The 26,940-nt window shown below is 44.0% G+C and overlaps 1 protein-coding gene across 2 annotated transcripts in view; it reads right to left on the reverse strand.

The window, feature by feature from the left end:
• GABBR2 (gamma-aminobutyric acid type B receptor subunit 2) overlaps window positions 1-26,940 on the reverse strand; it is a 608,047-nt gene that overhangs the window by 242,385 nt on the left and 338,722 nt on the right. For both annotated transcript variants that reach the window (XM_053243867.1, XM_053243869.1), the window contains one exon: window positions 13,626-13,686. In XM_053243867.1, the coding sequence (XP_053099842.1) occupies window positions 13,626-13,686 (61 nt within the window). The remainder of the gene's footprint in view (window positions 1-13,625; window positions 13,687-26,940) is intronic.

A 26,940-nucleotide genomic window follows, 5' to 3' on the forward strand; every position in this document is an offset into this window, starting at 1 on the left:
AAGACTGGCACCTTGAATCTAGCCTGGAAGCAGACCGCAGGATGGGTGTAATACTCATGAAGTGACTTGCAACCATGAGCATCTTAACAGCAGCATTCTGGACCAGCTGAAGCTTCCGAACAGTCTTCAAGGGCAGCCCCACATAGAGCACATTGCAGAAGTCCAATCTGAATGTCACCAAAGTGTCAGTGACTGAGATCAGATCCAACTTCTCTAAATAGGGTCGCAGCTGGTATACTAGCGATAGCCGGTAAAAAACACTTCAACTATGGGAATTGTAATCCGACATTTAGAGGAGGGCCGAAGTTGTGCAGCCCTGGTGTACACGCATATCAAACAGTATGTTAAAGCCTTGTTTCTGCTAACTATAAATGTAAATTATCATTCAACAACGTTAGATGTTTTATTTCATTCAAATTATTGACTGCCTAGTTTAGCAATGAAAAAACTCACACTACAGGTATCTGGTAAAATCTGTGTTTCATTCCTATTCTTGTTTATTCATGTTTTGATGTGTTTATTTCATTATGTTTTATTATTGCTGGAAGTCACCAGCAGCATTCTGATAGAAAAGCAAGAGATAGATAGATAGATAGATAGATAGATAGATAGATAGATAGATAGATAGATAGACAGATAGAAGTTCCTCAAGTGCTACTAAACGAGCAGTCTTCACTCTTATTCATCTTCAGGTGATGCTTAATAAGCAGTCAGTGGTTGGCTCCCAACCCACTTTGCCTCACATGAGTACAATTTCAATTTAAACATTCATTGTTCCATAATGTTTCTAACTGAAACCTGGAGTCCCAACACTGAATACACTTGCCTGGGCGATTTGGATCCAATTGTGGAGACATTGATTGCCTATTAAGCATCACCAGAGGAAGAATAAGAATGAAGATTGCTCATTTTGTACCACTTGTGGAAGAACAAAAATGAAATGAGATCTTATCAGATATTCATACTGTGAGGTTTTTTTTCATAGTCATAGTAGGCAGTTGTTAACAATGTGAATGAAACAAATAATAATGCTAATGTTGTTGCAGAGCATTTTACATTTATGGCTGGCAGACAGAGGGTTACAAAAAAGTGTTTGATATAATATTTTGTATTATGCTTGCCTTTTGTAATGCTTAGCAATATTTTTTGTAACTGTTATGTATGTAATGCAAATACAACAGCTATTTGCTGGGAGTGTTTTGTAGACAACTGTTTATTACAACTGTTGTCCTTTGCTTTGTGGCTGTTTCTGAAAGGAGCAGCTACCAATTATGCTGCCTTTATGAGTATGAGAGAAGCAGAGCAGGGAGGGGGCAGTGAAGATCAACTGATTTTTCCAGTTGTAGTGTCCATGGCTCCTTGAACAGCACTGACATGCAATGTAGGGGATGCAAGAGCTGTCCTGTATAGTGTTGACTCCTGCAGGATAGCTAGAGGAGGCAGGAAATAGATTTGTTCAGACCGACAACATGCATTTAGAGAAGGCCAGAGATTTGCCTAGTGCAAAGAGCCTAAAGCCAATCCTATAGACGAATTCAGTCTGACAGTCCATTTAAAGCATGGCTCTGTTCCAGCTGGAGGTTTCTGCTGAGAAAACTCTAGCACAGAGCACCATTAAGACAGAGAGTTTAGGAACACTCAAGCTCACAGGGATCCCTGCTACAGCTACTTACCCCGTTAAGTATTTATGCAGCCTGAGAATTTGGTCATAATTTTTGGAAATATCAACATATGTAGTGGGGAAAATCCGAGGCATCTGGTTGCCATGTTGCCTAAAAATCTGTTGCTGGTGCCATGGAATTATTCTTCCATTGGTGGCTCTAGCACTTTAAACACTATTGCCACTAGAGATGAAGTGGAAGCAGTTCAAAGTGCAGGTGAAACTTAATACTCACTGGATCTCACTAGACTGGGGTTTATGTCTAAAATACATCTGCCCCTGTGCATTATTTATTAAAATGAGAAACAAGTAACTATTGGGGGTAAGAATTCCTAGACCTGACTTTTTTTTACTGGTTAGACTGCATAGAAGCCAATCCCATTTATTGGCCTCCTATCTGAAAATCTGCATTAGATTAAACCTGGACATATGGCAAGCTGAAGTTTAAACCAGTCCAGCCAATTTGCTTCTCTTTCCAGCACAGACTGCTGAGCATGCCATGGCTAAATTTCTTTTTGTTGTGGTTAATCATGATGCCATAAAGAAGTCCCTGAAACAGACTATTTGCTGAGCATATCCCACCCATATTTCAAGGAAGGATGAGGTAAAACTTGATAGCAATGATAACATCATTCAGTGGCATTGCTAGGGGGGCGGGGTGACATGCCCCCAATGTTTTGGCGGGTGCCCTGGATCTCCCCCACCTCACCTTCCTTCACTGCCACAAGGTAGGCAGCAGAGGAACTAAACAGCGTGCCCCTGCCACTGGGCATGTAATAAGTGAGCAGGGAAGTGGTGGCAGGTGTGCACACTGGGTAGTGGCATGCTGTTTACTTCCAATGCTGCCATCCTGGCGGAGGCAGGAGCTCCAAAGGCTGCCCCTCCCTAAGGCAGGGAAGGGCAAACTTTGGAGCACTGAAGGCCACCCCTGAGGTGGTGGTGGTGGTGATGCACTGCAGCAGCAGCAGAAGCAGAGGCACCAAAGGCTGCCCCCAAGGCAGCAGCAGGAGCTATAAAGGCTGTCTCCCACAGTGGCACAGAACCCCAGAACAAACAAAAAAATAAGGTTGAAATGTTTTTGTGGCCCCTGATGGCCACCTAATGGTGCAGCGGGGAAGTAACGTGCTTAGGGAGCAAGAGGTTACTGATGCGAATCCCCTCTGGTAAGTTTCCCAGACTATGGAAACTCCTATATCAGGCAGCAGCGATATAGGAAGGTACTGAAAGGCATCATCTCATACTGTGCGGGAGATGGCAATGGTAAACCTCTCCTGTATTCTACCAAAGAAAACCACAGGGCTCTGTGGTTGCCAGGAGTTGACATCAACTCGACGGCACAACTTTACTTTTACTTTAAGGGCTATGGTCCCAGACCCCTGATATATTAGGGATCATCTTATCATCTGCCCAAGTGAGGAGAAACTGCTGCACTCTTTGGATGCTAACATATTGTGTTCCTTGGGCCTGGTACTCAGTTACACACTTTGGGGGAGGAGGATAGTTCCCTGATGGCGACGACTGTGGGTCTAGCAAGGCAAGAGTAGCAAAAGGAAAGCTGAGAAGATCAGTTTACACCACTGTTCCCTCAGCACCTCCAGCAAGAGTTCCAAGAGGCAGCAGCCATTTATACAATCTGTCCGATGAGAGCTATAAGAATTGAGGAAGAGTGCAGATGAAATGCTAGTGAAAACTTTACTATTAAGATGTTTTCTCTGTGAACTGCTTAGGGAACATTTATTGAAAGACAAAAATGATAAATTACTCTAAATCAACTAACAGTCTCATTTCTGTTGATGATGCAGATTTTACCTGATGATAAAACACATTACAGAAGACAGAGGTATACCTAGAAGTTTAAAGACTTCCTTTACAATCCAGATCAGTTTTACTGGAGTGCTGTTTTGTTTAGTGAATGATGGACCAGAGACAAAGGCATACTCCAAAAGGGCCTGCTGGCTCATCCCATAACCAAGGCCACTGCATCTTACTTCAGGGTTGGCAACTTGTAGGCTTGATAAATCTCTCAAGTACTGAAGAGGTAACTAGAAGGTTGGATTTGACCGTTGGATCACCAGTTGCTGATCCATACTTTACAGTAATGATTCACATGCAATGTACCTGTAACACTTCACGTAGACTCATCTAATACCCAAAGGATTTGTGCACATATAACAAAAAAGGTGACCATGTGGCTTTTTATCCCATGTTTAAACATGGCTAAAGTGAAGGATTCCAACTGGTTTAGTCCTATGAAAGAGGGAATCCAAGCTCAACTGGGTTGTGGCTCAGGGTTTTATATTTTGAAATGCATATGCATTAAGGTAAGCCATTTCTTCTTCTTGACATTTCAATGCCAAAGTATGGGACTGGCTGGCCTGTAAACGGCTTCCTTCTCACATCCAGACCCCATGCTATTTGTTAATGCTAGACAATGTTAGCCTGCTGTCACATCATACTGTCACAACCTTGCTTCAAATGTCACATTAGCAAAGTCAGACAAGAACTGCTTTGTATTAAAACATTTTTTACGCTGACCTTTTGAACGGCTAAAATGACAGGAAAGGATTTCCCCCCCTACAGCTCTGCATAGGGAGTCCATATTTATACCTATAAGCAGCAGCACAAGCCTTACTTTTGGATAGCTATTAACAAGTTCAGTAATACATCTATTAAGGAACACATACAAAGAAGATAAAATTAAGCAAGAAAATGGTTTCAGGGATAAATCTCTGTTTACCACAACTGGAGTATTGTATTTCAAGGCAGCCTCTTTCAACTCAAAATCATTCTTTTAATTTGTACTCTAAATCACACACTCTGCCTCCTACATGCTTTGCAATATCTAAGTGGGAAGTACAGGGACCAAAGAAATTGAATTAAATCCAGCACATTTGACTAATAAGGAAGGGTTCATACATTCTACATGTAGGATTATTTTGGCAAATAGCTGCACATCCAAGCAGTCTACTAGTGTGAGCACTGTAATGTCAGATAAACATATTCACAGAAGTCCCAGTGGCAACTTCCCAAACTGGGCTTTCTGTGCAGGCAGGAATCCATACTCACAGAAGTGATGTTGCCAAGTCAATGTTGCCTTACTCAATGCTAGACTGTGAGCTATTATATGCTTAAATGACCCTGCACATTGAATGTATGAACCATTTTGCCAACAACACATTGCTTGGAAATCTACTGAACTATTTTGCAAACTGTTTAATGATTTTTCCCCTGAATTTTTATCATAGAATTTGATATTTATCATAGAATATATTTTATCAAATTAACCTGGGCACACTGTGGATATGGATGCACCAACAGTACACCTGTAATTGCACCATTTGGATCTTTGATGCTGTATTTTTATTTATATAATAAATCGAGAAGTGTTGCATTCTGTACTTTACCTATTTTGATCTTCTGAAGTGTAAGGTGCATTCTTGGACACAGTATTAGTTCACACAAGGCAAGAGAGATGTCCAGCAGATCCATCAAGTATGAACAGTGTGCACATCCTACAATAGGCACTAGAATCCTCTGCAACACACAGGGATTCTGTGGCACACATACAGGGGATCTTTGGCAGACAAGACAACATGGAAAAGGCTCTCTTATGGTACAAAACTCAAAAGCTACTGACCTAAAATATAGAATGCAATACAAAGAACATTAATTTTGTTCAAGCCCCATTGAAATCAGCGGAAACTGCTTAACTGCTAGCTGAAGTCCTATAGATGTATTCGTAAAAGCAACATGTTGTACTTATGCCATTATCTTGGATGGCACGAACTGAAGTGAGCTTTAGTACATTAGCCACAATCCAACACTTAATTCCATTTATTTCAATGGGTTTAAGCACTTCTAACTCTGTGCTGGATTGTGGCCAATATCTAATGGCAGAAGAACACAGCAAAATGAACAGATTTTTCTCCTGCATTCTGACTTGTTGAAGAAAAAAAGCAGCACATTTGTGTGGGTCAGTGACTGCAGTAGAAAACCTTGGAGGTACTTATTGTGGGTGGGTGCAATAAGAGGCAGAAGAGAAAATGTTTAACATGAGCAACATAAAGTATTTCTAAAGAAATCACACAAAATGTATGGAACCAAATCAGGTTTCTACAAATCAAAGCAAAACAACAACCTGTGTCCTGCTCCTGACCTGAAAAATATTCCTAGGAACTAAGTGATAAATCTAGGAACTAACTGTAAAATCTAGAGAGATTAAGGGCTGATTCACAAGTGAGTCCCCATTTCACAAATGTACCATCAAGTAATGCCCTGCATGTGTGAATGGGCCACAAAATGAACTTTCAACGTCACCTCAAACACAACTTCTTAAAATGGAGTTGGTTCACACATTCAGCAGTCAGTCAAGTGTAGAGAAAGCAAGCACTGTTCATGTATGTTTGAAGCCGGTCTCAGTCTTTTCTACCGAATGGTTTTTCATTCTCAGAAACAGTATTCATTTTCCTCCAGACACAATCCTCTTCCATCCAAATCTTTTGGGTTTTAACTAGCACTAATCAAAGCCCATTCACAATATTTTCATACATCCTATCAACTTGGCTGTAAGCCCAGGCAGAAAATTGGCTTTTAAAAAATCTATGAGAAAGAAACTGTTAGTCATGTAACAGGAAGGAGGAACCAACTTTTTATGAAGATTTTAACATGGCTGATATTCTAGAAGAGAAGCTAAAAGAGCACAAAGCATTTCAAACAGCACAAGCTATTTCACAATATTTCATTTAGAATAAAGTTTAGTAATGTGCCATTTAGCCTTTAGAATAAAGGCTAAATGGCACATTACACTTCAACTGCATGTAATGTAACCACAATGGGCACTTCTTCACTGCAAGGTAGCACTGGGACCAGGGAGCTTTCCAGACTAGATCCTACAACAGGGTCAGGATGTATCTCGGAAGTGTGCATCCACATTTCCTGCGTCGTGACACTGCAGTCCCTACGTGGACAGCAGGGTACCGTTCACATTTCCAATGCCTTGTTGTGAATTTAATTGCTGCGATATAGAGCAAGGACATTGTATATCTGGCGTGAAAAAGTTGCTGGGTTTTTTGGTTGTTAGTTGCTGCGAGACTGCTCCCCCTGCTGTTTATGTTCCAAATGCGACTTGCCCGAATGGAGGCATTTTGCTGCTGTTCCAGCAGCTAGTCTGGAAAGTGCCCAGGTAATATGCAGCAAAGATGTAGCAGGCAAGAGGGCAATTTTAATATATCCTTTGCCACTTGCTTTGCTGTCCCTGGAAATCGCCCCCACAGGAGCAGAAATTCTACATGCCAACATCCCAGCAAAGAAGCAGCCAACACTGCTTTGTTCTAATGTGCAATTTAGACTTAGACCAGATTCAATAAGGTGGTATAATCTACCATCTTTTCTAAACAAGGCATCTGCAAAGCTTGGTGTTCATTGATGTAAGAAGGCCATAACCACACATAGCTATAACCAGCCTCTGGACCCAATCCAATAAACTGCGTATGTAACCATATTTGAATATTTGCTCAGGAGGGCCAATAGCAGGAAAGTCTAGACTGCACTCCTAGGTCTCACTTATTCACAGACTTTGGTCACAATCCAAGGAGCTTCAAGAGCAGCAAAAAGCCGTGGACATATCACAAGCACTATTTCAGGTTTTATGGCTACCTAGAACACACTGACATACAGGGCCAGTTTTCACAATCACAATGTCAGCTAACCAGTGAATCTGAGATTCTTGTAGCACACAAACTCCTGAGGAGCTTGCCATGAGAACCCAGAAGCTGTTGCCAACCTCGAGGTGGCAGCATGCCAACATAACATTTCACTAGGATCGTTATTCTTAGATCTGCTTGACAATCCCAGTTAAATGTCAGTTTGCCATGTTGAGGATCTGGGATTGACAAAAATATCTGAGTGCTCACAATATGCCTCATGAGAGCGCACACACTGTGAGAATCTCAGATTTACTGGTTTCCCAACATTGTTGTAATTGTGTGAACCAGCCCAGAGGGTTCAAATGAGGAAACCCTTAGAGCCAACATGCATGAGTCCTTTGAAAAGCACAGTCTTGATCCAGATCAGCTTCATTTGGTCATATATAAAATTTCTGGAGGTAGAGAGAGAGAGAGAGAGAGAGAGAGAGAGAGAGAGAGAGGATAACAATACTTGCAAGTTTAATTGGTTTCATCAATAGATTAATCACTTAAAGCTTTAGTTGATTAATCTGTGAAGGGCCACTTTGAATAAGTAGGTCTGAACTTTAAAGGCTCACTCGTTCATTTAATAGAGCTCTTTTGGTGTTGATATATTAATAAATGAAAAAAGACATTAAGGTCATGCACATGACCAAACCAGGTAGGTTTTACCTACGTTCCCCCAGATGACCAGTGGGGCTCCTTTTCGATGTGACGACGCACACCCACACTATCCATGCTGCTCCATGCAGCACGGATTGCTGGAGGCCAGGACTCGTTTTCCTGGTCTCTGGGAATCTCACATTGCACTGCACAAGCCTGGTACATTGGGAGATTCTCTCAGGGGCGCGCCTGTCCTGAAGGGTTTTGGAGCCCCCGCCCCTCAGCTTGAGTGCTGGGAGGCGGGTTGGGTGCAAGTCAAATCTTTTTTAAAAACATTTTTAAAATCACTGCTATACAGCAGAGATTGGAGTGGCCAGCGGGTGTGCGGACACTCGGGGGAGGGAGGCAACGGCAAGCGCTCCCCCGCCTGAGGCCCAAAATGGGCCCCAAAGGGCTCTAACTATCATTTGGGAGGCAGGCGGGTTCAGAGAAGGAGCACTTGCCACCACCTCCCTCCTTTGAGTGCCTGCACACCTGCTGGCAGCCCTGCCGGGTAAGGCACTTAAAAAAAGGTTTTTAGAAAAGATTTGACTTGCCCAGCAGGCGTGTCATGGCTCAGACCTCTGAGTCAGAAGAGTCAGAGGAGGAGCAGGAGGACTTGGCTGTGAGAACAAACTCTGAAGCTGAGCTGGAGGGATCGTAAATCCTGTCGGGTCAGCCGTGCCAACAGATTTATGACAGGGCGTTAGGCAGTGGCGGCAGAGCTCTGGGGAGGCTCCCCAGAAGACGAGAGGCCATGGACCAAATCCCCAAGGTCCGTGGCTAAGTGCGCTTCTGGATCCTCCTGGGAGTCGGCACTCTAGTCACGACCCTGGCGCTGGAGCTAAGGGCGCACCCACACCTTTAAACCGTGGCTAAAGGTCGGGTAAAAAGGTCGAGCTACCCACAAGGGGCAGCGCAGGGATCGGGCTTGATCCTGGCAGTGCACACAGGCAGCCAAACCCAGGCTGGGCTGCCCTAGCCTGGGTTTGGCTGCTCGTGTGCACCTTCTCACTATTTAAAGGTGGCCTCTTCTGAGAACTGTTAACTGTGAAGGGGTGCTGTGAGGAAGATCTCTATGATGAGGTAGGTGGTGCCTACCTGTAAGATCTGTCCCACCCATGTTAGAGAAAAGGATTTGCCCTGCAAGCTTTTTTAGAAATAAGCAGCTGCTCAAAGTGGCTGTCAAAGAATGGTGCCAAATGCAATAACCCATTTAGTGCTTGATGCTAAGTACTAAGTACTTGATGCTAAGGTTCGTCTGCATTTGCCACCAGCTCGTCTGGTGGCTACTTAGGGACAGACTTTCTCCGTTGCTGCCCTCAGGCTTTGGAACACACTTCCTGCTGAAATAAAGGCCTCTCCATCTCTTACAACTTTTAAAAAGGCAGTCAAGACACATTTGTTCACCCAGGCTTTGAATTAGATATTGTTTTAATTGTGTTTTTAATAATTTTAACATTTTAAATTTTAGTTGTTATAATGTTTTAATCTTTTTATCTCTTTTTATAGTTTTGTTGTAAACTGCCCAGAGACTTGCATTTTGGGCGGTACGGAAATGTAATGTAAGGAATCATACCGTATTTTACGGACTATAAGACACTACAGACTATAAGACGCACCTTGATTTTAATCCAGTTTTTCAGAGTTTGAGCTTTCCTTGTCCTCTCGCCTCCATCTCCCCTCAAAGCCCTCCCACCGCGCCCCGCTCTGTCCTTTCCCTCCTTCTGCCAGCAGCAGCGAGCCCACGGTGGTGACCCGCAGCGGCCGCTGCTGCTGGTTGTTGCTCATCGCAGGGCCCGCCCGGGACCTCCTTCTCCACTTCCTCTTGTGCCTCTGGCGGCTCCTGCAGGCTGATGCTTGCCTGTGCGGGCTCGTCTCCAGGTCGGGCCCCACATCCCCTCAGAGGGCGGCGGCACAGCAGCCTCCCTCACTGCAGCAGCATCGGGGCAGCAACTGGAGGGATCCCGGGGAGGCGGGCGGCGGGCGGGCTGACTAGGCTGCTCCCGGCAGGCCCCGGCGAGAGAGGAAGGGAGGTGGTAAGCGAATGCTCCCTGCTTGCCCTTCCTCCTCCTCCCCCCTCTCTTTCCCGACAAGCCCTAAACTTCCAACTTTTCCCCGGCTTCGGCCGCACAATCCAACATGGCAGGGAGTGAGGAGCGGACAAGACCAAGCAGCGCGAGTGGAGAGGGCAGGACGGGGCTAGAGGCGAAGCGGACGGTACAGGGAGCAGCAGCAGCAACAGCGTCAAGCTTTTCGCAGAAGGGCCCATCCATGCCTTCGCTTTCCCCTCCGCCCTCCCTCCTTTTCCTGTTCCTTTCTTCTCCGCCGGCCCGAAGGAGGATGGATGTTGAGCTGCAACTGCCGCTGGAGTTGGCACAAGCGAGTCAAAGAGTTGCACGGGTTGCGGCCTTGGCCGCTCAAATACAGTATCAGCCCGGCCAGTAAAGCCTGAATTTCTGGGCTGTCATCAGAGGACATCCTTCTCCCCCCTCTCTTTTCCGACAAGCCCCTAAACTTCAGAGTATAAGATGCACCTGAATTTGGGCAGATATTTTTCAAGGAAAAAAGTGCGTCTTATACTGTGTAAAATACAGTACTTTTTTGTGAGAGAGAGCAACTTGTGCCAATGATATTACTTCAGCGCAGGCACTGTGGCTGACAGTGGATTCTGGGTCAGGTGATTCTTTTGGGGCCATTTTTGGACTGTGTTTGAAATGTGCGTTCTGTGTTGGGAGGAACAGATTCCTTTTACTGTGTGCTTCTGCAGTGTTTTTCAAGGCAGGTTTGCAAAATGCATTGCAAATAGCAATGCAAAACTTGTGTGCATGCACTCTTTGTTCTTGGCCATAGGGAACAATGGAGAATCTTGAGGCACCCCATTGTTCGCCATGGGTAATTCCTAAGGACACCTAAGTGGGTTGTGTGATATGTCATGATGGGCTCTACCTACCCACAAAAGAAATGGGCAAGAGGACCAGCTTGGGACTTGGGTTCATTTGTCTTGATTCCTCCTCTCCAAATGTGCTGTTGCTAAATGCATCCAGGTGGTTTGGAGCCTATTAAGTCCCGGTTCTAACATTGCAGCTAGTTAATAATCCATTGCTCACTGCAATGACTTTGTTCAATATTTTGTTGGATTCTAACTGACTTAGATGTTGCAACTGGTACTGTGTCTACACCAGAAGTGTCAAATGCACACACTTGTCTCAATTGCTTGGATTATTTTGATCCATTTTCTCCTGAAGATGTCAGCAAGATGCTAGGTATTTTAGACTCTTGTCCACAGTGCTAAATCAATCATAAGATCCTTATCAAGGGGCTGGTGAAGTCCAGCAGAGGTGATCGTTGGGTCACAGCTTAGACTAGATGTGACATAGGAGATCTGTGTGGAGGATCTCCTGCATTAAAAAAAAAAAAAGTAGTAACAACTGCAGGGGTCCACACACATCAGACCCAGACAGGGGGATTTAAATCAGGAAATCAGTTCAAAGAAAAGGGTTAACACTCTGCAACACTAGATCCTAATCAAGATTTGGCTCTCCCTCACTCTGCTGCTTGCAAACATAAAAAAAAGAGAAGAAGCAGTTCTGATAATGGATCTCCTGCCATATTTAACTGTGCCCTAAGTACCCAGGTATTGTGTCTGTCATAAGAACATAAGAAAGGCCATGCTGTATCAGGGCCAAGGCCTATCTACTCCAGTATCCTGTTTCACACAGTGGCCCACCAGGCCATCACACAGTGACCCAACACCACAATGTCCTTAACCAGACACTAGGTTGGTTCACACAATCATCAAAATTGAGGTAGGAGGCACACTTACTACTATCGTGTAAATTTACAAAAATCTCTCCAACCCAGATTGCTCAGAGCAGGGTAACCCAGCTTTTTTACCCTGCTCTTAACTAAGATAGGAGGAGAAGAGAACTCTTCTACCTTGATTTTCTGGTCATGTGAAACCATTCATCTCTTCGACCCAGCCACTAAGATGCCGCAAGCCCTCCCTTGCATCGAAACAAGGAAGAGCTGTGGCTACAGGGGCTGCCGTCCATGGATGTGACACTCTGCAGACCAAAGCACCCTATGATCCTGAAGCTGAAGCCACTTCAGCAGGGCTGGGCCTGCCTCCTGCTCCTTCCTGACCAAAGGGCAGCTGCTGATGTCATGAAGCTTTCCAGTTTGCTGACAGTACAGAGCATGATGGTAAGGCATGCTAGACCTGAGAGTACTTTCCATACTTGCAGCTCCAGTTTTCAACATTGGACACTGTAACAGGCTTAATCGCGTGTTTCCTGGGTTTGCTGACGCAAACACATTAGGAACATAGGAAGCTGCCATATACTGAGTCAGACCATTGGTCTATCTAGCCCAGTATTGTCTTCACAGGCTGGCAGCGGCTTCTCCAAGGTTGCAGGCAGGAATCTCTCTCAGCCCTATCTTGGAGAAGCCAGGGAGAGAACTTGGAACCTAGATGCTCTTCCCAGAGCGGCTCCATCCCCTAAGGGGAATATCTTGCAGTGCTCACCCATCAAGTCTCCCATTCACATGCAACCAGGGCGGACCTTGCTTAGCTAAGGGGACGTCATGCTTGCTACCACAAGACCATCTCTCCAATTAGGTTCTGCTAATACGGTAGGAGCTCTCTAACCCACTCACAAATGATCATGTGAACTGCCTTGCAATGTCCTTAACATGCAGTGAGGCTGTAACAACAAAGGTTAAATTTAGAAATTCAAATGCTATGAACCCCTTTCTAGCAACAGAAACCTCACCGATCAGGTATGGAAAATGATACACCTCTGTTCAAGCAAAGGGAGCTTCTTAAGAATACTGTACCCCTTTCCTGGAATTAACCCAATTTACTGTACTGTTGATACCACCTTAAGTGGCACAGTGGGGAAATGCTTGACCAATAAGCAGAAGGTTGATGATTCGAATCCCCACTGGTATGTTCCCCAGACCTATATAGGGCAGCAGAGATATAGGAAGATGCTGAAAGGCATCATCTCCTACTGCACGGGAGGAGGCAATGGTCAACCCTTCCTGTATCCTACCAAAAGAAAACCACAGGGATCTGTGGGCACCAGGAGTCGAAATAGACTTGAGGGCACACTTTTCTTTACTTACTTACTGTACTGTCACAGTTCATCATCAATACACAGTTTTGATTAAATTTCATAATGCATTTTCTTTTTATTTAAAAAAGGCAAGCAAGTCAGTTTAAAAATTCACATTAGAACAGCTGTTCTGATTTTGAAATCTGTCTCACTTTGCAGGGAAGCAAGAGGTTAGCATATGGTATTGCTATTTAGCACAGTTTTTCAATACACTTGACTCAGATCTATATGTTATATTATACATTTGATTCCAGTTATCCTTCTGAGCAAAAAAGAGCACAGCATTAAAACTAAAAAAAAATTCACACAATGCATTCTTTCCTCTACCAACAAAAAGAAAAACCATTGTTTCTGGGCATTCTGCCACATTTTATTATCACATATTCAGTTCATTTCCTTTCAAACTACTCTGCAGTGTGAAATGTCTATTAGGACAAATGCAACTCCAATTCACATTCTTAGACTATTATTTACGACCATAGTAATATAAACATAAAGGAAAAAATATCCATCACCTACCTTGGAATTGTGTAAATTTGATGGTCCCCATCCTCTCTCCATTTTTGAACACAACTTGACCCTAAATAAAGTAAATAAATACCTTATAATAAGATTTATGAGAAACTTCTAAATCTACAGCTGACTCTAAATAACAATGATATTAACTACCCAATGTGGACTTCTAATTGCTTAAAATCATAATTAGAAATCAGAAACCACAATGAACTAAGTACGTTACTGTTACAGAGCCTATTATACAATGTAAATCAATGCTTGCTTTGTGCAGATATGCAATGGATGATATAAGTGCAACTGCTGACTGGTCCTTTTATGATAAACAAAGTCAGGACTGCCATTTTGAATATATACCCCCTTTACAGTGCACAAGTTAAACGGTTAGTAAATAAAAGCAATGCTCTTGAAACTTTGAAAAGCAATTATTATAATATAATATTGTATTGAAACTGAATTTAATAATAATAATAATAATAATAATAATAATAATAATATACGGTCACATATACTTGACAGTGGTGGCAGGAAGCACTACAGAAGGTAAGGAGTCAATTATTTTATTAATTCATTTGTGGACAACAAATAACAGCAAGAAAAGGCATGAATAGTATTCTATTAAGTTATCCATAAAGCCTTCAAATTAGGAAATTCCTTTAAATGCAAGCACAGAAAAATTTATTGGGTGCAAATGACTATTGAGAAACCCATTTTTTGTGCTCTGGCAAAGCTAAGGTGCATGTATTAAGCAAGGAGGAAGTCAGTAAAATGTACATACAGCCAACATTTTACATACAGCCGACAGAATTAAAACACCATGAGCATGTCAGTACTGAGTAATCCTCATGGATCAATCAAATAAATAAATCAAATGAAACAACTTTGCATGATTTCTTTTATTTTGCATAATTATTCAACTTCTAATTCTGAGAGGCAATAAGCTATGTAAGTCATTGAAGAACCAATATTGGGAAATCTTATTTGTCCACACTTCTGGCTTGCAAGTTGTGGTAGTTTTTTTATCAACTAGTCCAGAAACGTGCTTTTAAAAAAATATTAATTCTGCAGCCAGGATCAGATTATGAAGGTTTTCTTTATTTCTGTGTAATTGTAGCATACATACAGCCTTGAATTTACATCACAAATTACTTACTTATGTATCCAATTTTGAAAAGATATTGGAAAGGGTTAAAATAACACAACGTATAAGAGGATTTAAGGGGGCCCCCATGAAAAGAGGTGGCGTCGGAAGATGTTATTATATACAGGCAAACCTCATTACTCCCGGAACCACTATTCGTCGCTTTGAATATTCGTGGGTGTCTAAGTGATACCCAATTTCATTATCCACGGATACTAAGCCCACATATCCATGGTTCCTAGACGGCCGGAAATAACCATGGAAGTCACTTCTGGTTGCCATTTTGTCTGCAGGAGCCATTTTGTGGCTTAATTCTCTTTTTAAAAGCATTTCCCTCACAATTTTAAACATTTTTTTAGTGACAGGTATGCCTTAGAGAAATATATATAAAGAAGATAACTGAGTCAGGCATCTGCACTGTACTGGCAGTCGTAGTCCCACAACTGCGATTAACTAGGATTGCACGGCAATTAGCAAGTATGATCAGATCGTAGTGCCAATTGTAGTTTAATTCTTGGCAGTGGGACTACAACCACCAGTACAATACAGATTCTCATGTCATGCTCTGCGGGAGTGTGCCTAGTTTGGAGATCATAGTTAACACCATCCACTTTCAATTTCATCCCCTAATGTATCTGCTATGAGTTTTGCCATGTGAGCATAATTTCTAGGGGGGAAATAAAAATAAGTAAGAATAAGAATACAGGCAAACCTCATTAATCACGGACCTGGCATCTGTGGTATCTGGTATCTGCAGTCGGGTAATTGCCACCCAAACCCAGTATATGCATGAAAAACTGGCAACTAAAGGGTTAAGACTCACATATCCGTGGGTCTGAGGTCATTTTCGCCCATCATTTTAAGTAAGGGAGCCAATTTTTTTAGAACCTCGCAATCTTTCTCTGAAAAATAATGAAAATTTCAGTGTTTTGGGGGCATTGCTGGACAGCTGGGGACACAAAGAACACGGCAGGGCACTCTCCTCCAAATTTCCCCCACTTTTTGCCCTCAGTTTGCTCTTTTTGTTCGCTAGGGAACCTAACCCACAATTCCCATTGCCTAAGGACCCATTACCTGTGGCTTCATTATCCGCAGTCCCCACGCCACCACAGAACAGAACTCCCATGCATAACGGAGTTCTCCTATAACTTTTTTTTAAAAAGGTTACTTTGGCTTCCTCCTGCATAGGAGAATTTATTTGACTCATACTACACATATAGAGCCTGTTATTTATCAGAACAATCAATCATTGTTAAAAGGGTTAACTACAATTGCTGAGCCGGGCACGTTCCCAAGGAGCGTGACAGACAAACCCGCATTTTATTGGCAATCCTGGTCCCATTTCTGTGGCTAACTAGGATTTAACTATTGTAGTTGCTGTTAATCATGGCATGGTGGCAGGACTGCAATCACCAGTACAGTATGGGTTCTCACATCACACTTTGAGGGAGTATACCCGCTTGGTGATAACATTTAGCTTTTTAAAAAGCTCATAAAAAATCAAGGGGTGAACTGATCCCCTTGAACATCCACAAATTTAATGCTATCATCATATAGTAACTCCATGTGAAATTTCAGGGCGTTTTGCCCAGCCATTCAGAAGGTATTAATATTTTTGCGTTTTCCATTTATCCCTATGGGGAAATTATCTGATGGGGCCCATATTCAATTCTGGCAGACAGGCCCCTTCAGAGCTTGTTATGCCACTGGTAGGCATAGGTCTTTGTCACATTCTGGCTGTGCCTTTTTGGCAACACCACTCGTGTAAAAATGACTGACACTGGAAATGATTAGCCTTCCTTATGTGTTAATCATGAGCTTTTTGCAGCTATGTTTCAAGATAATAGCTGCAAGAAAGTTTAACAGCTCCATATTGGTTTTTTCAGCTTTTAAGAAACTGTGCCAGTTGGTGGGCAGCTGCATTGAGGGAGATGCTAAGTGTCTCCCTTCTCTTGCACACATCTCTTCACTCTGCTTTTGTGATATAATACATCCAACATAACACAAATTTGCTTGACCACTGGGAACTGGTTCAGAATGTTTGGTAAGAAAACCAATTCTGCCACAATCTTGAAATGTTTGAGAAGTACCAGCGTGGAACATAATCACCAAAATAGAAGAGTCAGTCATTAGTGCATCAGTGTTGGGATGATTGTCATCCTTTTTTGCAAAATGCCAAGACACACTTCAGTATGTCAACTTCTGTATCAAACTGTAGTTCCCTGTGCTGAAATAGATGGCAACCAGAGATGATTTTTGGATTTGAAGAAGTCTTTGAGAGTGCCTCTTCATGACAGACAAGTGATGAACAGACTTGGCTCACTCCTCTTGCAGCACTCTTTTCCTTCTGTTTGGAAGCAGCATCCTATTTTGATTTCCACATAGTAGAAAACAATACAGTTTTTGGAAACTGTATTGGTGATTTCTGTGGACCACTCAAGAAGTTGTTCTCCTAAACTTCCTGAACTGTACAATCCAATACAGCAACTTGGAATGCAATTGGAGTCCAATACAGCAACTTCCAAACCCCACACAAACTGACTATTGGAAGTACAGCACAGATAGTTTCATTTATCAAGGTATGTAAACCATTTATCAAGGCATTGTAAACCGCTTAGAGAGCTTCGGATATTGCTATTGCTATGTATTTACTTTAATGTTTTCATTTAGCCATACAAGCATTTTGTTATGCTTAACCAAACATTTATGTAAAATGTTATCAAAACAAATTAAAAACAAGAACCAACTTCCAGCAGTATATGCAGAGGTAAGAAACAACACTTCTAGCAGCAATTTTGTGTGCAAGCATCTACAAATCCACTTGCCAGCTCACCAGTGGTGAGTACCCCAGTCCTCTGGTGGGCAGGATGCCCAGCACTATAGAGATCACCTTACCAGGAGTTTCATTTCAAATGCTATTTTTGAGAAGATAAGAAACAACAGGATTACTTTCTGAGCAGTAGGAGAATGTTCCCACTGTTTCTTACCATCTCCATATATTTTTCTTTTAATATTATACATTCATAGACTGCCCACTACCAAAGTCTCTAGGCGGTTTACAACAAAACAAAACAAAACACATTTAAAACATATATAAAATTTGAAGTTAAAGCAATCAATGAAATTCAACTAAGAAACTTCAACTAAAAGCTGTCCTAGTGCAAATTACAGTAGACCCGTTTCTCTCCTAAGATCGCACGCGCAAGCTACTGGACCTACTTCCGGTCCAAAGAGCAGACGGGGCAGCAGGGAGATACGCTGCCACCCCCCTGGACTGGTTTTCCAGCAAGTGCCGGCAGGGGAAAAGTGGAGGGGAGTGAGTGCACCCTCCCCTGCCCTTAAAGTTATCCCACCCCCGCCGTCGAACCAGCCCCTGCCGGTTCTGGGCACATCCCTAGAGGGGATTGGTGGCAACCACAAATAATGGCTGGCTAGTGAGCTAAACCCTGCTTATGCATATCAAGGATGGATACAGTATACTGTTTAACAAATTAAACTTGAAATCCACCTATCAAAAAGTAGACATTCTGGAAAACGGTCACCAGAGTCTCAAACAAGGCCAAATTCAAGACGAAACTATACCCTATTTTGATCAGTACAACAAACAAAATTTAACACAGATGTTATGCTTCTACTCTAGTTAGCATTTTCCCACCTTAACATCTGTTTTCTTTTGTACCTGTACACCCCAACTTCCCTGCATATATTTGCACCATGCTGTTTGCCTATCTTTCCAGTCCTGCCTAGACCACAGTTTGGGTCTTATTCTGCTACTAGCTGACCCGTGCGGCCGCCGCCGCCCTGTGGGGGCCGAGTGCAGCCGCCGCCGCCTCGCCTCCGCGGCCGGGCCCGGCCAGTCCCGCCGCCTCGCTTCCGCGGCCGGGCCCGGCCAGGCCAGGCTACCTCTCTCTCTCCTCCCGCCCCCCGTCTCCGGCGGGGCAGAGTGCGGCCGCCGCCGCCAGCGGGCCTGGTCGGCCCCAGAGTGCCGCCGCCGATGCCGTGGCCGGCCCCAGAGTGCCGCCATCAGGCCCGCCGCCTTGCCTCCGCGGCCGGGCCCAGCCCGGCCAGTCCCGCCGCCTTGCCTCCGCGGCCGGGCCCGGCCCCACCGCCTCGCTGGGCCCTGCTGCCTTGCCCCGCCTCGCTGGGCCCGCCGCTCGCTGGGCCCCGCCACCACGGCCTGGCCCGCCACCATCACACTGGGCCCGCCGCCTCGCCCCGCCTCACGGCCGGGGCCGCCGCCACCTTGCTGGGCTCCGCCACCTCGCTGGGCTCCGCCGCCGCGGCCCTGGGCCCGCCGCCTTGCCTCCGCAGCCAGCGAATTCTCCTGGGTGTGCTGCCAGCCAATCAGGCGCCCCCTGCAGCCCAGCCAATCAGCTGGGCTGCCGGGACGCATTTCTCCTGGGCACACCCAGGAGAATTATATATATAGATGCCTGTGCTTTTGATTAAATCAGAGGAACTAAGAACAGGTTAGAAATACTAAAATATATAAAGCAACCAAAAATATATATCAGAAAACACAGAACATCATTCACTCACAATCCCTTTGTACTAAAGGCATGATGGAATAAAACATCCTTCTTAACAAACAATGGTCTGGCAGACATAATGAGAAATCATGCCTTCCTGGTATAAGAATGAGTCAAAGAGAGCCAAAGAGGCTCTCCACACGAGCAGTGCGGAGACCCAAGGAGGTTTCTGTGGGGAGAGCAGGCTTAAACCTGCACCTAGACCTGGGAGGCTGGATTGGCCACCTACACAATTACCGGCTCCGTCACGGAGCCGGTAGGGGCAGCGGAGATCGGGGGCTGCTCATGAGAGGAGGAAACCAGGACCAAAACCTATGGTTTGATCCTGATTTGTTTTCCCAGTGATTTGTAGTAAAGCACAGCCCTTTAAGTATGTTATGTAACACAAAATGTGGTTTCCTCCTCTTTTCATGTGAACAAAAGAGAAGGGAAGGGGGCAATGTGTGGCTTTCTTAGACTAATTATTGTGGTGGGAAACCATGGTTTCCTGTTACATTTTAACTAAACCAATTCTGGCTAAAGTGGCTTCTGGCTTCTCTTGGAAGGTTGATCCTTAAGCAAGGCTCTACAGTAGATAAGGAGGCGGGTCTCATGATCACAGAGACCTGCTTCCATAGGGTTTGCGGAGAGAGTGGGCTAAGCCCGGTCTCGCCGCAGACAAGCAAGGTGGCAGCCCTGGGCAGCCGGATCGACTGCCCACATGACTGCCAGCTCTGTGATGGAGCTGGTGGGGGCTGGGAGGATCGGGGGCCACGTGGCCCCCAGAAGTTCCAGTATGCCCTGCACGAGCGTGCAGGGCATACTGGAGAGACCCCCGAGCTGGAAGGCTGCTTTTAAGCCTCCAGGGCGGGGGTCTCCTCGTGAGTAGCCGTGGCATGGAGCTGCGCCATGGCTACTCACGATTAAAAAAACCAGGTTTAAGGGGTGGGTTACTTGAGCGGGTTACCCGCTCAGGAACCACTGGGCTCGCAGCCAAGCTTAGTGGTTCACACGGACTGCAAAAATCGGGCTAGGCTCCCTTAGCCCGATTTTTGCAGTTCGTGTGAATAGCCTCAAGGTCCTACTTTACTTTGCAACCCAATCTCAGATATAGTGTACAAAGCAAGAGCCTCTTCTGATGATCTTAGACCCTGATGACATAGCCAGATCTACACATGCAACAGAATAAAGTGATAGAACCCAAGGTGTTAGAGTATGCAGACTACTTCTAAGTGGGGTGTGTGTTTGTGTGTATGTGTGTTCTGCACATAAAATCTTCCTGGAAGCTAAAAACTAGTACTTCCCAGAGAAAGCGATTAGCTCAGCTCTGTCAGTGCTATTTTAAGTTTTATACTTGTAGGGAGAAGGTTTTTGGGGTTTTTTTGTTTACATAGGTAACATTCAAAAATGTGATCCCCATCTGCACTCCATAATAGTACAAATCATTCTGAAATCTGATTACTATCACCCTATCCCATACGCATTCTGCTGCTGCACATGCAGATTGAGGCAATAGAATTCTTGGGAAATGGCCACCTGTGCCACTTCAGACTACATGTAAACAAACTTTAGGCTGTTCCATGTAAAAAGCTCCTTGTATACCAGATAAATAGATCTGCTAAACATTTCTTTCTGATATGCAGGTTTACTAAATTGATGGAGCTTTTAACATAAAGAAGCATTCTTTATGAAGTGGTATGGTTCAACATTCTGCTATCTCAATTATCTTCTTTATATTTAACTCTCTAAGATGTACCCATGGCTAATCTCATGCATGGCAGCTCTTGCGTGAGTTCAGAGAGCTGCCAGATAGCCACAGGTGGGAGGGAAGAAAATGGGGGCAGCCAGCCGCTTGGCCAGTGGGGAAGGAAATCACCGGCCAGCAAGGGAAAGCACTGCTGTCGGGCGGGAAGGGAGAGGCCAGTGGGTGGGGAAGGAAAGTGCTGGCCAGGTTGGCCGGTGAGGGAAAGCAACAGTGGCAGGCAGAGTGGGAAAGCGGCAGGCGGGGAAGGAAAGCTGGCGGGGGGGGGGGGGCACTTCCAGGCTGCCAAAGAAGGGTTAAATGGTGGGGCTGGGCTGCCACCAGGCACGGAGGAATACAGAGCAGGAGCCGTGGCAGTGCTTAGAACGCCCGAAAATGTCTGCCTGAGGAGAGAGGGGCAGGGGGAGGAGGAGCTCCACTGCGACGAGCTTCCTCCCCTCAGCTGGTCATGAAGGAGGCGACCTGCCCACAGAGCAAAGGGAAGCGCCTGGCAGGAAGCACCTCCTCCTGCAGCCGCCTTCCCTCCATCCCTGCCGGTCTCCCGTCCAGCTCGGCAGCCTCTCCTGGCAGACTTTGCGCAGTGGCAACAAAGGAGGGAGGAACTAGGGGGCTGGCGGGGGGCCCATTGTTGGTGGCTGGGGGGCTGCTCAGGCGCCGGCCTCGGAACAAGGCACTCTGGGCGGAGTGCTGCTGCTGGCGCTAGCCAGGCCTTCCAGTGGGCAGGGAGGAAAAGTGCCGGTAGGGGCACAGATGCTCTGCACCAGATCAGCTAGTTCTATGTAGTAGGTAAATTGACTCTCAGAGGGATGGGAGGTTCAAATGGGTGTCACTTTAATTATCTCTTCTTTTATTTGTCTCAACAATCAACAAAAGACAGAAGCGCCTCAGCTTTGTGCACATTATTTCTACAATGTAGCAGATTTCTTAATACAGCTAATTAGATGTCTCTTTTATTCCATGCATCTCAATGAAGAAAGATATATAGACAAAAAATATATTTCCCTCTCTGATACCAGTGTTCAGTGTATATTTTAACGCTTTATTAAGCAGCAGCAATCTGACAATGTTCAACTCCAGCCAGAGCTAGGTTTGTAAGAGGTTCAAAGGGATTTCTCCCCACTCTGTATTCACATTCATAAAAATAATTCATAATGGTAGCTAATGCAAATAATTGCTGTTCAAATTAGATCATATTTCATCTCCATTTTCCAAATGAACCAAAAGGAAGCACAGAAGAATGCCTGATATGTCTAAAGAACACTAATAGGAACTCTGTGTGCTTATATTAATGATGACTAATAAGGTATTTAATTAAGTGAACGTGAGACACCTGCAATGCCAAAGAGCTTATTTGCACAGAAATTATTTCACATTAAGTACATCTATGTGAACAAGACAATCAATGAAAGACTGTATATTAATCTCAGATGCAGACAGGAATTTCTCTTGGACACTGGTTCTCAAAAAAGTAGGACATGGTTCTCCCTGGAAAGGTGCAGGCAATGTAGAGAGAAGTGTGAAGCAACCTCCAGATGCATTCCTGTGGATCTTGAGACTGGGCTTGAAGATAGCATCATCGTCTCTCTCCCACTGTCTACAAATGCACACAAACTGGGATTGTGTCTAATTCACATTTTGTACAGATTATATTTTTCTAGCAACCAATTAGTGGAATTAAATGTTGCAAGAAACTTAGGGCTGCACCCTCCCTTCTGTGTTAATATTTAAGACATCTGATTCACTATCCTCATATTATGCTGTGTGTTTCCCCACCCTCAGCCCACATTACTGGCTGCTGCTGGTAGGGTTGGGGGACTGTATAGCTTAAAGACAACAGGACACGGGGTAAGCTACACCAAATGTTATAGGAGGGGAGAAGAGAACTTAACAGAGAGGTACAATTTTCAGCAGCAGCAGTCCCATATATAGATATAGATATAGATATAGATATAGTTATAGATATAGATATAGATATAGATATAGATTTTAAATCCATATATATAGTCTCTTATTGGATTAGTCAGAAAAGGGCCATAAATAGGGTAACTACATACAAAGCAGGTCAAGGCTTCTATACATTAATAGTTTTGTAGAAGAGGGAATTTGGCAGCTTCTGCTTATCATGCAAGGAAAAGAAAAGCTGCACCCTTATTCCTAATCCTGCAAGCAACTGTCTCAGCACAGCAGTTCATCAGAGAGCGGGGGCGGGCGGTCAGGCTGGAAGTACTCAAGAAGCCATTAAACAATTATGGGATGATACATCTCCTGTTAGCTCTCAATTTCCAGCAAACAGAGAATTGGAGACACCTTAAGCATGGGGATGCATTCCCATGTTAATAGTTAATGCATCTCATCTGATCATTATTGATGGACCCATGCTTCATTAATTTATATAATCCTCATTAAATCCATTTATGCGACTGTCCTTTGCCAAAGGACAAAAAATGTAGTTAGTTGTACACTGAATGTAAAAGCATTTTTCACTGTCAGATTTAAATGTGTTACTAACCTATACATGGGAGTGTTCCAAAATGCTTATAACTTTGGGAAGAATAATTTTTATTTATTTATTTGATTTCTATACCGCCCTTCCAAAAATGGCTCAGGGCGGTTTACACAGAGAAATAATAAATAAATAAGATGGCTCCCTGTCCCCAAAGGGCTCACAATCTAAAAGAAACACAAGACAGACACCAGCAACAGTCACTGGAGGTACTGTGCTGGGGGTCAATAGGGCCAGTTACTCTCCCCCTGCTAAATAAAGAGAATCACCACGTTAAATGGTGTCTCTTTGCTAAGTTAGCAGGGGTGGAGACTGCCACAATGAGTTTTGGGCCATTTTTGGTTCATTTTGGCACTTAAATTTCCCCCCCTCCATCCTGGAACCTAACCCTCTTTTTCTCATAGCCCTAATGCCTCATTACTTGCAGTAGTAGGCCAGGAATGGAGCCCCCGTGAGTAACAAGGTTCTCCTGTATAACATATAGTTCCACCTGGGCAGTTTATGCCTTATTAGGTTGGACTAGAAAGCCTCCAAAGCCTTCCCAACTCATCATAGAAATGGAAAAGGTACAAAAGAAGATCAACTAAAATGAACAGGGCTGGTTCATCTTCCCTATGAGGAAAGGCACAAGCAACCAAGATTTTCTAATTTAGAAACAAGCAGTTCAGGTATGAACTAATCCACCTACTTTCTCAGTGGCCACCCTCTTAGATGGGGTACATGATGTTGTCACAAACCACACTGTTCAGATGTCCCTAAGTAACACAAAACCTGTACCAAATTTGATGTAAATCAGTGCAGGCATTGAGAAGTTGTTGGGAAACACACACAGAGATGGATACACGAACCCACAGGGCCAGCAAGGTGATCTCTACTTTCCATGCAAAAAGTAGACTAAAAAAAGGACATGAATAGTGTAAAGAGACTGGAGAAAAGGGTTTTTGTTTTTTTTGGTCTCATAATACAATAATTAGGATCACCAGGTGAAGGTGACTGGCAATGGGTTCAAGACTGACCAAAGGAATTATTTCTTCATGCAGTATATAACTGACATATATAACTGATTATATAACTGATTATGGTAATTCACTACCATAAACTGTGGAGATGGTTTTTAAAACTTACATGGCTTTTAAAATTTACATGGCTGATAGGTCTATTCTTCACGAATTGTCTTAAATATTAATATTAATATTAATATTAACATTATTAATATTAAGACAAATTCATGAATAATAGGTCATAAGAACTAAATGGAAGCTCTATGCACAGAGGCAGGACATCCAGTGCCAACCCATGACATTTTGTTACCTGAATCAGAGCACCATATGGTGCCTCCTCCCTGCCCTCTCCTTTCTCTTTCTTCCTATTAAAACTGCACCCTGATTCCTTCCTTGTTTCAAACCTCTGCTCTTCCCTCCTTCTCTATTTGGAAGGGAAGAGGAAAAAGCAGTGTGATGTCATTTCACCTTACTTCCTCTACAGGCCATGCATTGAGGGCAGTGCTAGGTAGACGGCTGTGTTGTCCCTGTGAACTGGCCCATAATCTGCTGCCTGAAGCAGTCTGCTTCACCCTGCTTCATGGAAGGGCCAGCCCTCAAGAATAGCTCTGAATACCTTATCCATGAATAAGCAACAGGGGATGACCACCATCTTCATGCCTTGCTTGTGAGCTTCTGGAGGTGCCTGCTTGTTTGTTGGAAACCAAGTGCTAGACAAGATTAATCTTGGCCTGATCTACCAAAGCAATTCTTGGGTTCAAGAATTTGAGAAAAAGTAGTTCGTGCAAGGCAAATTAAGAGACAAAGTTGGGCCGGAATCCAGTCCTCTCAAAGGTAAGTCTAGCAACACTGGCATCACATCCCCAGATCTTCCAGCCTTCTTCCCTAATTCCTCATACTTCCCACAGTAGTTTAAAGAAAAGAAAAGAAAAGAACTCTGCATTCCCAAACAAATATTGTCCCCTTGGGGACCATAAAGGGGGAAGTTGGATGGGAAAGCTGAGGAAATGGATGAGGATGACTGAGTGTGAAAAAAACATGAAGAGGGTGAGGTGATATGGGAAAGCTAGGGACCAAGAAGATGGGGCAGGGGGATATTACGGACACTGAAATATATAGAGAACAGCAAAGGTATGAGTAGGGAGCTAAGTAGATTCTAAATGACATTGAGAAAGGGTGCTCTGGAAAAATGGGGAACAAAAGAAATAATATAACCGGGGGCATGAAGCTGAAGGGCAGGTAGAGGACTAGGTATCTGAGACAGTGAGTTTCTGGCAGACAATTCCTAAGCACATGTGCACACAAATACACATACAAACAAGTTGTTCTAGTAAGAAATAATCTGCCTGCTTCCCTTTCACTATCCCTACAACTGGACTAAATTTGGTCCAAATCGGGTAGGCAGTTCACAAGTTACCCCTCTTTGCATCCGTCATCTTGAATTCGGGTAGATGACATAATCACAAACTATGCCACTGAGGTGTCCCTATGTGTCCCTACAACTGTACCAAATTTAGTTCCCACTTGCAGCTCATATGTTCACATGTCCACCATCTTGGATCAGGACAGACGACATCATTACAAACTATGCCCTTAAGCCGTCCCTATGTGTCCCTACACCTGTAACAAATTCGGTTCAAATTGATTAGGCGGTTCACAAATTTGCCCAATTGCTCCTCAAATGTTCACGCATCCACCATCTTGGATTGGGGTGGATGACAGCTTTATAAATTACACCATTGACGTGTCCCTATATGTCACTCACTACAATTGAACCAAATTTGATTCAAATCAGTTAGACAGTCCACAAGTTAGCTCACTTGTGCCTCAAATATTTATGTGTCTGGCATCTTGAATTGGGGTGGATGCCATCACAAACTATGCCGCTAAGGTGTCCCTATGTGTCCCCACAACTGTACCCAATTTGGTTCATATTGGTTCAAGCATTGCAAAGTTGATGGGACACACACACAATGCCGGGTGATCTCACAAGCGTACTTGAAAGTAGGCTAAAAAATGGACATTGACTCTGCTGTTTATTGAAATGATATTGGCCTCTACAGCCATGAGTGCCTACATAAACTAGAATAAGTCCTCTTGGGAACATTGTAGCTCATCTCTGTGGCTCAACCTCTTCCATTGCCTGTAGGTGCAAAATCTCAGCTTGCCCTATGAATGCACAGGTGCATTTAAAAAATGCACTACAACAAACAGGCATTTATTTAGATTAATGGATGATAATACTATGCATGGCTGCCTAAACTATTATGTATAAGAGTATTTCTATTCTACACTTTGTCTAATCTGTACTTTCACGTTTCAGCACAATAGATAAGCAAAGGTTTGTGGCAAGTGGGGTGCCTCAGCCATGATGTATGTTATGCCTTGTAAGTTTTGACATAATAT

Source organism: Hemicordylus capensis, chromosome 4 (assembly GCF_027244095.1).
Source record: "Hemicordylus capensis ecotype Gifberg chromosome 4, rHemCap1.1.pri, whole genome shotgun sequence".
NCBI lineage: Eukaryota > Metazoa > Chordata > Lepidosauria > Squamata > Cordylidae > Hemicordylus > Hemicordylus capensis.